Source organism: Saccopteryx bilineata, chromosome 3, assembly GCF_036850765.1.
Source record: "Saccopteryx bilineata isolate mSacBil1 chromosome 3, mSacBil1_pri_phased_curated, whole genome shotgun sequence".
In the NCBI taxonomy this organism is placed as follows: Eukaryota; Metazoa; Chordata; class Mammalia; order Chiroptera; family Emballonuridae; genus Saccopteryx; species Saccopteryx bilineata.
In genome coordinates, this window is record NC_089492.1 from 285,830,216 (window position 1) to 285,848,289 (window position 18,074).

An 18,074-nucleotide genomic window follows, 5' to 3' on the forward strand; every position below is an offset into this window, starting at 1 on the left:
GTAAAGAGTCCTTCTCAGCCTGACAATATGACTCCTATGTGCCCCTTCTTTACCATTCCACTGCCACAGGGCTGGGCGGAGAATTCCTTTGTTTCTTTTTAGAAGTATCTTCTTGTTTAACAAACAAAGCCAAGTGTTTTTCAGATTGTGTGGCCCTGTAGGTCCCCAGCAACCACGTGGAGGGTTTGAGGCAGTCTCTGAGCAGAAGCCTGCACTTGCCAGGTAAGGGGCAGTGGTTGGCTGGGTAGGGCCTCCACCTAGGGAGAGATGCCTATATGTATACCTCACTCACAGCGCCTTTGCACTGCCTTTCCCCTGCCTGGAAAGCTCCTCCCCGTTTCTCATGGCTTGTTCCTTCTGTCACTCAGATCTCTGCTCCAACGTTACCTCTCCACAGAGCCGTCCTGACTCTATCTAAGGTCATCCCAGCCCACCCCCAGCCACAGTCTCATCCTGCTTGCGTCTCAACCTCCATTACTACTTAAAATGACCTCCCACGGTGTCCATGGGCTTGTTGCTTGTGCTCCCCACAGGAGATAGGTCTGTGAGGGCGAGGCCCATGAGTGTCTGTTTATTGCTTTCTCTCTAGAACCAAAAACACTGCCTGGTACACAGTAGGCACTCAATAAATATCTGTTGAATGAATGAACAGTCTGAAACCCTAGAAGAGGTGTCTTTCTAGTGTTGATATGCTCCAAAACCCAAGCCACCCAGGCAAATAATGGATGTGGGACTGAAGGGGCGATTCTTACAACACATGAAGTGTGTGTGTGTGTCGGGGGGGGTCATCTAGTGCTTGGTGGGGGAATTGTGCACTGAGAATAACAAAAACTAGGGAATGGTGTCACAGAAACTTTTCAGCCATGGACTTGCCAACAGCAAAAGTGGGAAGTGGGTGGGTGCCAGCAGGGGATGACCTGGAACCTTCTGGAGGGAACAAGATGTGCAAATTGCCTGCTTCCCTCTGTTCTCCATCCGGGGCAGCAGAACAGGCCTTGGGAATTTCCTTCCTCTTTTGCACTGAGAGAAATTGAGGAGAGGGGCTTCCTGAGCTCTCTCCAAGACGAGGACCTTCTCACAGAGCCCCTGTTTGTTCTGGGAATCCACAGAGCACCTTCAGGAACTGGTGGGGCCGCAACCTGTCCCGGGAGGACCCGCGGCCCGATGGCCAGCCAGCCACGGCTGCCTCGGGAGCAGCGTTTATGTATTAAAAGGCCGCTTTTTGAGGAGAAACGCCGTGGACACATTAAGCTGTCGCCTGTTCTTCGGTGAGCCGTTATTAATGGAAAACAATAGATTAATAGTTTTAAAACGTGTGTTCAATAAGTAATTTTTATGGCTCTGGATAGAGCCCATTAAACATTTCTGTGTGTTATTATAAAGAAGTTTTAAGCGTAAAATCATAAAGTCAATAATCAGAGAATTAGTCACAGCGGCCAGCCACAGGCCATTAGTTTTAGGCGCTGTCAGAGACACCTGTGGCTTCCGCGGGAGCCTTCTCATTTCAGGCGGCGGCAGCGCCAGGTGGGGATGGAGAAATGACAGTGCCTGCTGCATTCCATAAACTTGAGGGGACAGCAGGCAGGTGTGAGCCACAGGATGCCAGGCAAATATTTACAAAGTGCAAACGTGAACGCAAAACTAAAACGATCCAGGTCAATTTGCACATCCTGGCTTCGACACTTTATTTCCCCAGCGATTGCCTACCTTTCAGAGCCTCCCTCTGCCAGCCACGCAGCCTTGATGTCTTGCTAAAGATAGAGGTGGAAGCCGCGTGCTCTTAAAAGGAAATTGTGTGGCCGGAGACGCCCCCACAGAAAGGCGTCCAGAGCCGTTTTCTGAAAAATGACGTTTTCGTCTCCCATCAAATACACAACTAAGTCAAGAATTTACAAAAACTGTAAGCTTTTTTAAAAAGGCCTTCTAAGAAAAAAAAAAATCTCAACAAAAGCAATGTAACTAATACAAAATAATACGAAATGTCAATTGTAATTTAAATTAAAAAAAATTTTTTTTAACCTTAAAAAGCAATACAAGATAATTAGGGAAACTTGAGAAAATCCAAAAAAGATATTCAAAACTACCCATAATCTCTCTACCCAGAGATGTTCCTCTATGTAGGTCACTCACTCAACAAATGTTTATTGAGACTGTTTTATGCCCGACACCACTCTAGGCACTAGGGAGGCAGTGATGACCCAAACTGACACTCCTGGCCCCCATGGAACTGATATTTAGGTGGGTGGAGGGAACACGGCAACAGATAGAATAAATAAATAAATTACAACACAGGTTAGAAGGTAATAAAGGTTGCAGTAAGCAGGGGATAGGATAAAGGTGATAAGAGGATGAGAGGGTGGGCCTCATTGAGAGGGCAATATTTGCATAAAGACTTGAAGGAGGTGGAGGAGTGAGCCATGTAGGTAGGTATCTAAGAGAAGGGAGTTCCAGGTAGGGTGCACAGCCAGTGCAAAGGCCCTGAGGCAGCAGTGTGCCTGGAATGCTTGAGAAATAGCAGGAGGCCATGTGGCTGGGGCGGAGGGAGGGAAGTGAAGAAATGGAAGAGGAGTTGGAGGAGGTGAGGGGCAAAAAACACATGGGGTTTGCAAGGACTTTGGGTATTCCTTGGAGTGAAAAATGGAGAGGTTTGGGCAGGGGAGGAACATGATCTGACCTAATACTGAAAAGGATTCTGCTAGCTGCTGCATGGAGTATGGACAACTAGGGGTGAGGGAGGAAGCCAGGAGGTGAGAGGAGGCAGCTGCAGAAACCTAGGCCAGGGACCAGCATGGAGAGAGGGGGTGGGATTCTAGATGTATTCTGAAGGTGTATACCTTCCAGGCCTTTTCCTGTTACTGCTGTTTTTATCTATCACAGGTGGGGGGCTTCCAGGCACAGCAGACTCGGTTCTATCTAGGTGTCTGTGATCTCTGACCTCACAGAGAAGAAGCCTTAGCAGGCTCGTCCCATGTTTCTGTCCTTTCTCTTTACAGGGATCTCTAGGGCCCCCTGACCGCTGGGATTCTTGTTTTGCCAAACATGACTACTTCTGCATCCTGGTCCCGATGGTGACCTCGTTTTTCAAGCCTGGTACTCAGCCTGCTTTGGGCAGAAGGAGGTGCATTTGGGAAATAGTTTCCATAGGGATACTGGAGGATGTCTCTTGAGACACTTCCATGCTTTAAGATGGAAGGAGCTAAGCCTGAGCGCAGAGGTCAAGAAGAGGGCGCCACACCATTACTCCTCTGTAGAAACAGAGTGGAGAGATAGAAGAGAGGGCAAGGTCCAGGCACTGCCCTCTCGGAGTTGCTGGGCATAGATCTGAAAAGACCACTGGGCATGTTAACCAGGCTCGGATGCTGCCTCCTCCAGGCAGTCTTCCTGATAGTTGATCACTCCTCCTCTGTGCATTGTACCGGAGGCCTCTGTCATTGCAGCTCCCAGCCAGATTCATAGCATAGCTGCTCACACAGCCATCTTCTGCTAGATCTGGGAGAGTCTTTGTTGGGGGTGGGGTACACTGACAGTGTTTGCCTTAGGGCCTGGCACACAGTAGGTGCTTAGTAAATACTTAATGAAGTAAATAAGTGGTGCTGCCAGATTCCCCGAGGCTGGCTGACCTTGGAGCAGAGGGAGCATAAGCTTCAGGGCCCCTCAGTCACCCTCTGGCCCCTTATGTGCTCACGAGACCACGTGATTGTAAAATTAGCAAAAGTAAGATATCTTAGTGTTCTTTTTCTTTTTAAGAGGCCTTTCCCCCAGATTTTATGAACTTCAGGCCCCACACAACCAGGGAAGGCTCAGAGAAGCAGGTTTCAGAGCTGGGTGGGACTCAGTGGGGTGGGTTTATGCCCATCGGAGGGGGGAACTAATGCTTCTCTGGGGGCCAGGAGGACAGGCAGGTGTTCCGATTTAGGCAGCAGCTGCTGGCCTGACGTGGGGTGGGCGGGGAGAGGGTGGTAGCTCCCTGAGCACTCTGCTTGCTTCGATGTCACTGCCTGGCTTCTGAGAGTGCAGACTGCCCCCACGGGCCCCTTTCTTCTTCACCTCCATTTCCTCTTCCCCTCGTTTCTTTGTCCTCCCTTTCCTGACCAAGCCCAGAGTTTCTCCCAAGAGGGTTGTGGTCCACAGTGGAGGAAGAAACTTCAGAAGCCATCCTGTCCTTCTCTTTCTCTTCCTGTCTGCAGTCTCCTTCCTCTTTGACACATCCCCCCACACACAAACACACTGTGGCTTCGTCATTTACCTACTCTGAGCCTCAGTGGCCTCATCTGTAAAATAGGGATAAGAAGGCCTGCCTTGTGAGACATCTGTGAGGGTCAAAGGAGACAAGGCATGAGCACATGTTTGTCACCTGTCAACGGACATTCAGGCACAAGCTCTTGTTCTGTCCCACCAGGGTTGACCTTCCTACAATCCACAAATGTCCCCCAGGCTGGGGGCCTTCCCTGGTGGGGCTGAACTGCCCGAGCCCAGAAGCTGAAGCAGGGTTCCAAGTCCCTGCCACCTCGGTCTCATTTCCAAGAGAACTGCCAGCTTCCTGTCAGCGATGTTAATCATATTTGCCACGCGAATAGTCACTGACCTCTAATTGCGGCCTATTAACTGTGTTTTCCTCTTTCATTTGCACTCGTGAATTTTGCCTTGCTTTCAGAGAGCAAATTACAGGTTTGAAATCAGAGTAGTTCAAAGAAGGTTGAAGAGGTTGGAGCTCAGTGACCGCTACATAATGAAGTGTCCAGTGTCAATGTCCAGGCTGGGGTGGGGCCAGTGGACATCCCAGGTTGGGCTTCTCTCCAGAAGCTGTGGCTCCCGAGCCTTAGAGCGTGGGCAGGCAGAGTGGTGGCAGCTGCAGGTGTGATGGATGTGGCCTTGTGGGCACTGGCTGGGTATCCGGTTCCATTGGGCTTTGTCTGACCAAGTTGGGAGGAGCTGGGATAGAGTGAGGGGGGATTATTAAAGGTTTGAGAACTAACTAACGTTCTCAGCTTCTCATAGTAACTGGTCCAGGGGACAGTGTGAGGATGGGGACTATCACCCAAGCTGCAAAATTGTGTCCTTGTGTTCTTTCTTTCGGAGTTGAATGCTCCTGCCTGCTCTGGGTACTGGGAAAGGATTATAGAATTTTAACTATAAAAAGGACCTCAGATCCCAGTTGGTGTGGTGTCTCCATTCGAAAGGAAACAGAAGCTTCTTCCCGAGTCCAATAATGAGCTCCTTCACTGCCTCGTGGGCTCCTTGAAGTCAGATTTCTCCTGGCCCTGGGGGAGCCTCTGCGAACTAAACAATTCTTGGGGGGGGGGTAAGTTAAAACTGCTGTTGTCAGCAGGAGCCAAACCCGCAGCAGACAGGAGTATGCCAGACCGAGGAGGCAGTCAAAAAGTTTTACTCGTTTTCATTCATTTAGCAAACACTTTTATGCCACTCACTCGATTCCGGGCACTGTTCTAACTGCTTTGTAAGGTTCAAATAGCACAGAGCGGTGGGTGCTATTATAATCCCCATTCTACAGATGAGAGAACTAAGGAGAGAGATGAGGGGGCATGTCCAAGGTCCCCTCATCTGGCAAGCGGCAGAGCCCAAGGCCATTAAGCTAGCCTTGTCCCTGCAGAGAAGGGCCACCTCCATTCTATCCCAGCCCCATCTGGCCAGAGTTTCCAACTTTTCCAGAGAAATCAGAAATCTGTAACTGAATGGTAAAATCTCCTAATTTAAAAAGTTGACTTGAATTTTGTAGACATTGTGTGATTCAAAGAAAATATTGAACTTGGCCCTGGCAACCCCTACCTGGTACAAGGAAGATGGGCCAAGGAGAGAAAGAAGAGAGAAGGGGAAGGGAAGGGAGCAAAGAGAAAAGGAGTAATGAAAAGAGTTTGGGGTGAAAAGGCTGCCTATGTGAGTCATGGCTCATTCAAACAGCATTTATTAAACACCCACTATACACCAGGTGCTGCTCTGGTGCCGAGTGAACAAAATTGAGTAAGACATGGACCCGTGCCCCAGGAAGAGCTTACGTGGTGTTCTCACATGGTCTGAATTTCCAGACAAGGGCACTGCGGCAGGAAGAGTCCCTGGGACGTGGCTCCCAGAACTGAGCTCCTTCTAGCCCTGAGCAGGGCTCACTGTCATGTTGGGCAGATGGGCAGACCCCTCTGATATTCTTTGCTTCACAGCCTTAAGGAGCAGGGGTTGAACAGGCGGGGCTTTCTCTACCCACTTGCCTTTTTAGTGGTACAAGTGACCACGCCAAGCCTGGTGTGGGTCCTTTTAAGAATTGCAGGGCCCCACTCCCTCCCCACATCCCCACGCTTGCCACCAGATTCTTGACATTCCGTGGCTGGTCCAACTTCTCCCTCCGCCCTGGGCCTGTAATTCTGGGAGCTGCCGCCAGGGGGCGAGTGCTGCGGGTGTCACGCAACGCTGGGCCGAGTTGCTGAGGAAAGCAGGATCGGCCCCCGCCCCAGGCGCCTGCTTTGTCTCCAATGACCTGCCTCTCGAGCCTGGATGCACCGCATCCTCATCAAGGGAGGTGTGGGAGCCTGCGGTGCACCATGTCCCGGAACACAGACGCAGCGAGGTGGGCAGCCTGCATGCGACAGAAGACAGGTCTCCTCTGTCCCAGTCCCCCTCCCCCTCCCCGCCCCCCTTCTGTCCCCCCAACCTCATCGAATTGACTGATTCATTCCTGGTGACTTCTGCAGTCGATGCTTCCGTATCTACACCTTGAACTTGCATTAAGTTTTAATTAAAGCCGTTTCACTGGCCTTGCCCTTGGCTAAATGCAGCCGTGGGCACAGGACACATGGATATTTAATAGTCTGCCTCTCTCCGCTGAAGGCGCAGGGTGCCCAAGGGTGTACCCGAGCCGTGCCCACTCGCAGTGATCCGCGCGCTCGTTTAAGTGTGCCCACAGGCCCCGAGCGGGAGGCCGTGCAATAACTATTCATTGCCCTGGGTTAAGTGTGCCCAGGGGCACCCGTAAACTCGGTGCGGTGATTAGCAATTGCTCCCAGTGAAGGCTGCCCGAGGTCCTGCCGAATGTCCTCGGCCCTAAATATAGCCTCCGCGTGGGGCCTTAAAGGGCACGGCGTTTTTGCTGTGCACTTGATCGCGTCTTCCTTTCCTTCTTTAAGCAGAACTGTTTCCTTCCTCCTTAAAGCCCTGCCTCCAGGGGCTTCCCTGACTTCCTCCGGGTGGCAGCGCGGAGGACGGACGGGGTGTGGGGACAGGGGGACAGTGGGACAGCTTTGGCGGTGACAAAGGGAAATGCAGGATCTTCTTGGTCTTCTCTCCAAACCGTAGGCATCCTCCGCATTCCTTCCTCTTCGCTCCCCGAGGTTCTGATGGCGTCCGCCCCTCGCCAGCTGTGCCCAGGACCCCAGCTGCCCCCTCGGTCGGGCTGAGGGCAGCAGCTGAGGCAACGACATTTCCCTGGGTCTGTTGACACTCAGGTCCCAGAACATAAATGATTTTCTCGTCTTAATGAGCAAACAGCCCTGCCGCTGGGCTCTCGAGCCGGCCTCCTGCTGGGGTAATTGCCTTGCGCTTATGTGCTCTGGCAGAAATGTTTACTCACTCACCTTTGCTTACCGCTTGCTTTGCCGGAGAGGTTGCTTCCTCTTTGTTCTGCAGGACCTCCGTGCCCCTAGGAAGCTCAGGCACACACGTGGGGCAGGAGCAGCTTTCTGGAAAATTCTGCGAGCAGGTGCTTGGGGAAAGTGAGGCAGAACTTCTGTGATCCTTTGGAGAGTGTTGGTGGACAGTGCCAACTCTCTTGGGCCCTTGTCTTAGCAGCCAGAGCTGGAAGCTTCCCCTACTGACCCCCAGGCAGAGGCGTGAGGGCAGCTGAGAGGAAGCCCGAGGGTCTCGGCTGTGGGTGAGAGTCGGGGCAGGGGGCCTCTGAGGTCGTTGCCATGACAGGGAGCTCCTTCCTTTGTGAGGCCACCTGTTCTTGCATATAGCTCTTTCCCCAGACCTTCCTTGGGCTGGTGGTACTGGGTCTGTTCCCTGCTGCCTCCTGTAAGGAGGTGGTCCTTTCTCCATTGCCCATCCTTCTGATTACATGCAGTCAGCTTTGCCTTCCGTCAGTCTTCTCCTGAATTCCTCCCGCTGGTCCTCTTAGGACAGGGTCTGAGGACCTCTTTCTGCCTGCCTCCTACCACCCACCTTTTATTTAAGGCACCGATTGCCAATGTTCCACTAAAGTGTGGCAAATAGAACCACAAACAGGACTCCAGCTGTGCCTGGCCTGGTGGCATTGCTGGTGGTAGTGACAGCGCTTTCCTTCTTTCAGCCACGTAGTGTACCTACTACGTACGTGCCAAGCCCTCCTGCGAGGGGTCTGCTCCCCTAATGTATAGAGTACAAGCGTCCGGGTTGCCTTCCTCCCAGAGTGGCCTGCCTGTTTGTCCTGCCATCCTCCCCTTGGCCCTGTCGCCTTCCTGAGCGTCCCCTCAAGTGTGCCTTCTCTTTGACCCCTGATGACAGTATTGTTTATGAGTCTGTCCTGTTTCTCCAGACCCCATGGCTGCTGTCCCTCCAAGGGGAGACGGTGGCTGTTCTGGAAGATGCCAAATGGATGGGATTGTATGTGGACATCAACACCGCCACCCCAGCCATCGTCGGAAGCAAGACCTTTGGAGGCAAGAGGTCCGTGGTAAGCAGCAGCCCTGCCAGGGGAGGCACGAGGGGGTTCCCAAAGCACAGTACCCTTCGAACTGCTGCTGGGAGCAGCAGCAACAAGGCCTGGAGGGGCAGTGTGCCACCCCTGTGATGCTGATTCAGATGTCCACCTGTGAGACCGGACAGATTTAGGCAGGCAGCTTAGCAAATTGGGCCCCATTAGCGTCAAGTGCTCCGCACGGCAGATGAGGGGCTCCTGCAATCACGCATTCAGTGCGTCCTGATCATGGTGGCAGAAGCGTAATTACCATCTCTTTAAATAGCCCCAAGTTGCCGTGCAAGAGAAGACGACTCACATGACATTTGCTCCGAGCTCGCTTCCTGCTAAAAATATCCTGGCTAAATAATATTTCCTGGTTGCATTCGAGCACCAGCCCCTGGGCTCCCTGTGACACTTGGGGGTTCAGTCCAGAGGCAGGTCTGAAAGTGTGGGGGGGTCCCTGGGGAGGGAGTTTGCTTCTGGAAGGAGCAGTCTCAGCGGCCAAAGGGGAGCACACCCAGCTTACCAGGGGCCGCTCTGGCCGGGAGGCAGTGACACCACTTGTCCTGTGGGTAAGACCCAGGGGCTCCCCGAATGTCCACCCTCCCCAGTTTCATCTCTTCATCCCCTCTGTGCTCTGTCCTCTCCGGGGCCCCTCTTCCCCAAGGGCTGGCTCCACCCCTCCTCTCGTAACCCAGCCTTGGGGGTGCATTTCTGAATTGCTTGGGACAAAGAGACCTTTGCTGTCCCTGCAGGACATGTGTGTTTTGGGGGTATGGGTTGGGTGTGGAGCATGGATGAAAAGTGCAACCACCCACTAGAGGCCTCCAAGCTGAGGTCTTCAAACTCCTGGGAGGTCCCCAGTGGGCAGCAGGGGGTCTGAGAACGAAGACAGGAGGGGCCATCAGGCTCTCCAGGGTTCTGTGATCTGACAGCAAGCCAGGACCTGATCTAGACCCTGTCTGTACTGACTATTTCGTTCAGCTTGGGGTGTAATACAGAGGCTTGGAATCTGCAAGACCACTTCCTACCTCCAGGAAATTTAAATTCCAAGGCTCTTCATATGCAAAGTTAGGTGGATCAAAGTTTTCATCCTGTGTGGGTAGATCAGAGATGACTGAGACTTCACATTGTATAGAATTTTATCATGGGCCAGACTTCATGATCAGGGTCCTGGTGAGTTTAGGACGTTGGGGATGGTCTTGCTGAGCCCCACAGACATCTTTTCTCTTATCATGATACTTGATGATGAAATCCCTTTATTTGGAGACAGATGCTTTCATTTAGCAGCTGCAGAGCTGCCTTAGAAAAGAGCTCCCCACGAGAGGGCTGACACAGTGAAATTCTTTTTTTTTTTTTTCTTTTTTTTTTTATTTATTTTTTTATTTATTCATTTTTAGAGAGGAGAGAGGTAGAGAGACAGAGAGAGAGAAGGGAGGAGGAGCTGGAAGCATCAACTCCCATATGTGCCTTGACCAGGCAAGCCCAGGGTTTTGAACCAGCGACCTCAGCATTTCCAGGTCGACACTCCATCCACTGCGCCACCACAGGTCAGGCTCTGAAATTCTTGCTAAAGTGTAAACAACTGATATAAGCTTTATTTCTTAAGAGCATCTTTGGTAATGGAAGGGCATCAGGCTAGGTCACCAAAGCTGAGGACAGTCTTGGCAGAGGCATTTCTTCAGCTTCTCAGGGCAGCACTGTTCCTGGCATCTGCTTCCTTCTGGGCCTTCACGGATGGCAGAACCCCCTGGAGACGGGGGTTGGGGTGGCCTTTTCCTTCTCTTCATTCATGCAGCCAAGTTCCAGAGCAGGCAGTGAGACTGAACACCAAGTAATCTCATGTCACCAATTCAGAAAGTGTGTTGTGCTGGCCATGGACACGGCCCCCTGGTTCAGGTCCTGCCACCACCCTTTTGTCCGCACACCTGCAAAGTGCATATTTTTCTGTGTCGTGTGTCCTTTCCCATTCCAGTGTCCTCTCAGCCAGAGTCAGACATCCTCGTTCATAATCCCAGGCGGACACAAAAGAGATTTCCAGTCACAAGAGGTTTCCTGCCTTACAGAAAGCCTGAGTCTGAAATTCCTCCGAGGCTCCCCATCCAGAACCTTCACAGTGACGGACAACAGGAACTTCGTGGTGGTTGGCATCCTGGTGACGGGGGTGCCCTGGGTCTAGACCAGTGTTCTGATATCGGCGTCTGCTGTCCTGCCCCTTCTGGAGGCCCCTCCTCCTATGGTTCACTGTCACCGTGGGGAACCAGAGACGAGGAGAGCACGTCTGCGGCACTCGGTGAAATTGGACCTTTGCTATTTCTGCCTCCATGGCCTGGCACTCTTGCCAGGGTGGGCACCATGGGAGGATAACCACAGGGCACAGGATGCATCCTGCCACGTGCAACGGAATTCCTCATCGCTCCACCTCAGCGTCCAGTGGCCCAGAGAGCCCCAGGGAAACAAGCTTTCTATAGGTTAGCCCCGAGCCTGGAACTTGCTGAGGTGGCTACCCCCATCCTCTGGATGGTTGAGAGCTTCTGTCACTGTGCATGAGGGAGTCATCACGAGGGTGTGCGGGCTGGACACAGGCACACACCGCATGGCCTCCTTCCTTGCCCTGTGCTGTTTTCTCTTGTGACAAGTCTCCCCATCCTGGGCCTGACAGGTCCCACATCAACTGGGTAAGCAATGGTGTCAGGCACAATGGCTGGAACGGGTGTGGGGTCTAAAGTGGTGTTCAAGTAAAAATAAAAAGCCAAAATGGAGGCAGCAAGTATGTATTTGAGATTAAAAAAAAAAAGATGCAACTGGGGGTACAGATACAGAAACCCAAGATATGTCCTGATTATGGGGTGAAGATAAAGCTTTCTGTTATAACATGAATGAAAGGAAGGAATTTCTATGGGTGCTAATAAGCTAACTTATTCTTTTTTTAAAATTTATTTATTTACTTTTTTAGATTTTATTTATTCATTTTTATTAGAGAGAGAGGGGAGAGAGAGAGAAAAGGAGAAATAGAGAACAGGGGGAGGAGCAGGAAACATCAACTCCCATATGTGCCTTGACCAGGCAAGCCCAGGGTTTCGAACCGGCAACTTCAGCATTCTAGGTCGACACTTTATCCACTGCGCCACCACAGGTCAGGCTAAGCTAACTTATTCTTAAGTTACCCACGTTTGGTTACCGATGCTAAAGAATTGTCTCTGATTTTCAGTCCTTGGGGTCAGGGGGTCTGCCTTTCTGTTCACTTTGCAGACGGTTGTTTGAAGACTGTCTGGCCTAGTTCGACGCTTATTTTGCCCAGTTCCGACATTTCAGAGGCTCAAGGAGCAAGACGTGTAAGTCCTTTCCCCTTGGATGGCGGCCCCAACTCTGTTTTGAAATGGTTCCCTTTGTACCATTTTTCTCAATGGTGACATTACCGGCTCTAGCCACACCAGCTTGCTTGCTCGGTGAGTCACTTAACCTCTCTGACCCTGTTTCTCATCTGCAACATGGGAATGCTGGTACCTGTGGTGAGGACTGAAGTTGGGGGAGGGGTGGTTAGGAGCTTTGTGGAGTTCCTGGCATGAGATGTGCCATGGCCATCTGGACCCGCCCTGCTATCTGTGTGGGCTACAGTTCCTCGGGTCACTTACTGGACGGATTAGGCTCCTTGGCAAAGAAGATGACGTAATGCAACTTATTTTTTTTTTTTAACCCGAGACAAACCCTCTTCTGAACGTGGTGTGTGTCCTCTGAGCGGGGATGCTGGGATTCGTGTCCTAAAAGGGCTTTTCAGTGAAAGCCCAGCTACTAGACAACCTGGTATTCGCAAAACCACCAGGAGCAAAACCCATTGAAATACAGCATAAGGAAATACACATAATTCACAAACGATGTCGATCACTTTCATCTTCGACTTCCTAACTGTCCTCAATAGAAGACAGACGCGGAGGAGATTTAACTCAGATGTTAATAGCTCAAGAATGCCCCGTTACCAGGATATGATGTTTCGGTGCTGCATAAAAATGTAATTATATTCAGAACTATATTTAAAGATTAAAAGGGGGACTGCCTACCACATCTAGCCTCCGATTCAGAATTAGAAACAAAGCAAAAGGCAGGGGGTGGGGGGATGAGTTCTAGCAGTCTGCTAAAAATGGAAGCATTTCTTGAAAGTTCTTACACATTTTGGCTGTTTTTATTCGATCAGTTTCCTGTAGCGATGACATTGATTTTTGAAAAGGGAGGGCTTCCGATTTTATCCGACAAATATTCATTGTGCACTTGCCCTGTGGGAGGCTCGGGAGGGAGCGGACGCCACCAGGTTCTTGTCCTCCTTTGGTGTCCATTCCAGAAAGGCGGAGAAGAAATGTCCGGAGAGTTACAATGGAGAGCAGGGGCTGCGGAGGTGGGGGGGAGACATCAAGGAGCAGGTGACCTTTGTCCTGGGCTTTGAAGAGAGGGTTGGTCCTCGACAGTAAATAAAATAGAAAAAAATAGCTCAGCAATAGCAATGAGAACAATTTAGGGAGACCTTTTGGCCTCCCTGGAAAGATTTACACGGAGAAGGAGTATTCTCCTCCTCATTTAATTGATTTAATAACAACAGCCAGAAGGAACCTACCCACCCCCACCCCCCTGGTTGCTAGCACACCTTCCCTGTGCCTCCCATGCAGCTTCTAGCTCTTTCTATTTATTCCTATGATACTTAGCACACGATCCCATCTCTCCCTCCAGTCTGTGGACTCCTTGCGATCGAGGGCTGCATCTTGTTTAGACTCGATTCGTCATTGCCCTTATCAAACTGCCTTGCTCTCAGTAAGCACTTAATACTTGCTTGTCGGACTGAAATTTCGCTAGCAATTCTTTAAAAATGTTTTAGGCAAAGAACATTTCTCTGCGTCAGTACGTGACTAAGATGCTGGAATATTAATGCACCAGGATTGCCTGAGCTTGGTGGTTACAGATTTTTTAAAAAATCTTTTCCTTCCTCTCTCCCTTACCCCCAAAAAAGTGGTTGGTTCGAACCTATAGGAGAAATTCTAATTGTTTCAGATCCACAATGCCAAGAACAGTGGAGGCAATGCAGTGTAGCGCTTGGAGAAGAAAAACCAAGAGGGTGGTTTGGCTATTGTTTGTACATTTAAAAGCAGAGGCTACTGACAAAAATGCCTGTAGGGGTCAGGCAGGGAGTATGAATGAATGAGGGTAAGAAAAGCCATGCCCAAGTATAGGAGGGTAAAGGCTGAAAAGCTCAGTGTGGGAGACAATATGGAGTGGTGGGGACTTGGGTGAACTGGCTATTACCAGACCCACTAAAGACAGCGCCTTTCCTTAGCTGGAACAGATTCTGGCTTTGTAGGGAGGCGGGCCAGTATGGCCAAAATCATCTGATTTTGCAGGAGAAGCTGGTTACAAAATTTTGTCTGCTAATTAAAAATATATATATATATTTAAAATCCTCTGCAGGCCAAAGCAAACATGTCTAAGGGCTGCATTTGACCCGTGAGCCGGAATTTGCAGTTCTCAATGGGAGGTGTATTTTTTGCCTCCCAGGGGACATTTAGCAATGTCTGGAGACTTTTTTTTTTTTTTTTTTTTTCATTTTTCTGAAGCTGGAAACAGGGAGAGACAGTCAGACAGACTCCCGCATGCGCCCGACCGGGATCCACCCGGCACGCCCACCAGGGGCAGTGCTCTGCCCCCCAGGGGGCGATGCTCTGCCCATCCTGGGCGTCGCCATATTGCGACCAGAGCCACTCTAGCGCCTGAGGCAGAGGCCACAGAGCCATGCCCAGCGCCCGGGCCATCTTTGCTCCAATGGAGCCTTGGCTGCGGGAGGGGAAGAGAGAGACAGAGAGGAAAGCGCGGCGGAGGGGTGGAGAAGCAAATGGGCGCTTCTCCTATGTGCCCTGGCCGGGAATCGAACCCGGGTCCTCCGCACGCTAGGCCGACGCTCTACCGCTGAGCCAACCGGCCAGGGCTTGGAGACATTTTTGATTGTCACAACTCAGGGAGATGCTACTGCCTCTGGCGGGTAAGTCCAGGCTGCTGCGAAGCTCCCAACAGTGCGTGGGAGCCCTTTCCCATGCACAACAAGAAGTGATGGGGCCCAGAATTGTCCACAGAATCAGGCCGATCCTGCTGGGTGTAATTCCTGGGCTGGGCCGATGTATTTGGTCTCTGGTTAGGAATGGGTCAAAAATGAAACCCTCTGGTGGCATCAGGCGGGGGCAATGAGTCAGCGCCAGGTGCTCTTTGCAGAAATTTTATGATTCAGTTTCTAAAATAGCTTTTGATACCCACACGTTCTCAAAAGGACTGCAGGTCGGAGCCCTGTGAAATCGAGCCAATGAAAACAGCTCCTAACCCAATGCTTGAACTTGATCTCCCCAAACCTCTGTGTCCCCATCTGTAAAAGGGGACACGTGTGGCCCATTCAGCAGGGAGCCAGAGGATTTTGCTTCTTTAGGAGGAGGGCTGACCTCTGCTTCCTCTCTGGAAGGTTCAGGAAAGGAGTTGCCTGCCACAGCTGTCACACCAAGGACGGCTCCCTGCCCGCCATCCCCAGGACATGAGACCCGTCCAGCAGAAAGGCTTTGGGCTGCCTCTTCCCATTTCCAAGCTGCGGGCCCGGCCGCCATGGAAGCCTCAGCAGGTTTATCAGAGCTCGCCTCCCCAGCCTTCCACGGACAGGCCGCTGCAGGGCCATCGTGCTGTCTCCCACCACAGTCCCCTCTGAAGGCCCCATCCCCACGAGGCCTCGGTGGACTCTCTCTCCCCCTACCGTTCTGCCAAAGGGACCCTCACTCTGACCTCTGGCCACATCTCCTCCTCCTCCTCTAATTCAGAACATTCCTGAGAGGAAGCGCCCCCACCCAGGGCTCCCACCCGAGGGCGGCCCCCCGCCCAGCATCCTGCCTGGTGCAGAGCATCCTAGGGCCTTGAGACCCAGCCAAAGGAGGCAGTGAGGGGAGTCAGTACATGCAAACAAGAGAAGGGAAACGGAGGCATGGAGCCCAGGAGCTAAGCCTGGAGAACTGAGGAGAGGTCGCAGCTCCCACGGGTCCTTTCCGGGCTGTGATCCCCAGGGTGGCTGAAGCCCCGTCCTCTTATTTCTGATGCTTTTTGTCTCTCTGTTGCTCCCTCGCCGAAGGAGGAACTTGGGCCGTTCCTGCAAACAGGGGAGACATCCTGTCTCCCTTTTCCCCCAGAGCAACGCATAATCATCATGGTCCTAGGCTCCCTCTGGAAAAGTGGGGTTACCTGGACACCCCCGCCTTCAGCCAGACAGTCCTCAGGTCCATAGGACCTCCCCCCTCAGCCATCTCTGTGGCGTGTGAACAATCCAAAGTGTTCCCGGTCTCAAGGGCACCTGTTACCCTAACTGAAGGTCTAAGAACTATAAGGCCTGAGGCAGGACCCTGCCCATCCACCAGGAAGTCCCCTCCTGCTGGGAGTGTTGTCACAGGGGATGTGGCTGCAAGTGAGCTCACGCAGAGGGGACCTACCCAGGCCAGGAAAGAGCTCTGGCCACTGATGAAGCCAGCCTGGCTGAAGAGGTGTCGGGTTCCCCCTGGTCCTTCAGAGAGCCCAGGAAACATCCTCTGTGATGGAGGCACTGGGGCCACCGGGAAGGGGGCCAGCAGGTACCTGGACTTGCCACCCTCGGAACCAAGTAAGGTCATAGAGGGCCAGGACTCACCCTCCTGGGCACAGATGCCACAGTCACTGCCCTATAAGTGAATATATCCAGTGTGTACTGGCAGCAGCCAGGCCCCAGGGCCAATCTGGGCCTCAGGGCCATGGGGAGGCTCAGGGTGGGCCTAGCAGTGCCCCCCTCCCCTAGTTCTTATCGCTGAGCAGCTGCCAGCAAACACCAGCCGCCTGGCACTCTTCAGGGAAGCCCTCTGGCCTCTGCCTCCATGGAGCCCCCAGCCTCATCTGTGGGAGGGTCAGAGAGAACCTGAGGCCTGGAATCCGCCCCCAGCTGCTGGGACAGGCTGAGTGGGGGCCTCACACATGTGCAGCAAACTCCCAGGGACATGTCTTTACCCAGCCTGGCTGAGCCTGGAGACCCGTCCCCTGCTGGCCGGGGACACTGCAGGAACCAACAGAGCCCACGGTGGCAGCCAGTCCTGAAAGTCACAGGTCTCCTGAGCTTCAGAATATCATTGGAGGAGCTTCTGAGAGGCCCCCTTGCCAGAGTGCGACATGGAAGTGCCCCAAGGGACCTCAAGTTCAAAGGAGTGAGGTTGGCAGGGTCCAGGCATTATTTTTGTCTGCAGAGTGCATGGCCAGGCGTTGGCATGCTAGCCCTCTCGCTGGTAAGTGTGGGCAGGCTGGGGGAGGGGGAGTCACAGGCTCTGCAGCCACACAGGTTCAAGTCCCAGTCCCCTCACTTTTTAGCCATGTGACCTTGGGCAAGGTACTAACCCTTCTGTGCCTCAGTTTCACAATCAGTTAATGAGGGATGATAATAATTCCTCTCCAGTGGGGTTGTTGGTAAGAGAGGGAGTGGACACGGAGCCTTTAGTGCAGGCCCCACTCACAGGGTCTCAGAACCCGTGAGCCATTCTCATGGTTATTATTGCTGCCGTCCAGAGTGGTCGAGCTCGGGCTCCCATCCCCAGGTGGAGGGGCTGTTTGCTCATCCCGGGAGAGCGTGGAGCGCCTTCAGCCATCGCTTAAACATCTCTGGGGGGTCGTGGTGATAAGACTCTATGATGTGAGACACCCCTCCCCCTGGGCCTCTGGGGGGCCATGACCCCAGGTCTTTACAGGACCCCGTCGGAGGAGAATGGGGAGTGTTACTGCTGTGTTTTCATGACTCACCACTCCTTTGCTCTGGTTCCCATGGCAGCAGCTGGTACCCGGTTGGCTTGGACAGCTCCAGTGATCCCGTTGACCCCCAGGGGGATGCCAGCGCTCCCAGACTCCCTTGCCCAGAAACCCAGAAGTGGCCTGAGCCCAAGTGGCACTCAGTGCTTCCCTGGAAGGGGGGCACCCCCTCCCTCTCTGGGTCGACCCATCGCTGGAAGTGGGACTTGAAACGCAGCCAAGGAGAGAGGCCTTCAGCGATGCCCGGACTGCGCAACAAATAAATAAATAAATAATCAGGGTTGTCTTGGCTGATAAACAGTCTCTACCTTCAGGACGACGTCTCCCCCGCCCCCCCCTTCTCCGGGCAGATCCATCCCAGCAAAAGCTTAATAGCCCCATTTAAGGCTTTTCCTTTTCAGCACGGAATTGAGCTGCTCCTGCCATTACGAGGTTTTCAGCTTCTCCCTGAAATCAAATTACTGACTCCATTTAATTTTTTAAAAGCTCGGATGATTTCCCTTCTTGAATCAGATCCGTGACTTCAAGGCCAGCTCCCTCTCCCCTCCAACTCCGCCCCCCACAAGGCAGGTCCCCTGCGAGTGGCCGC

At 52.4% G+C, this 18,074-nt stretch overlaps 1 protein-coding gene across 1 annotated transcript; it reads left to right on the forward strand.

Annotated features, from left to right (window-relative positions):
- Window positions 1–1,164: 1,164 nt before the first annotated feature.
- On the forward strand, window positions 1,165–17,711 carry C3H1orf127 (chromosome 3 C1orf127 homolog). The gene is given in 17 exon segments (XM_066266582.1): window positions 1,165–1,268; window positions 1,509–1,524; window positions 2,994–3,068; window positions 7,184–7,435; window positions 8,519–8,656; window positions 8,734–8,794; window positions 10,638–10,714; window positions 10,716–10,826; window positions 11,033–11,206; window positions 15,216–15,357; window positions 15,771–16,060; window positions 16,062–16,110; window positions 16,113–16,331; window positions 16,334–16,357; window positions 16,508–16,741; window positions 16,744–16,971; window positions 17,508–17,711. Coding segments are annotated over 17 exon segments (2,382 nt in total). The 3' UTR covers window positions 17,696–17,711.
- Window positions 17,712–18,074: the final 363 nt, after the last annotated feature.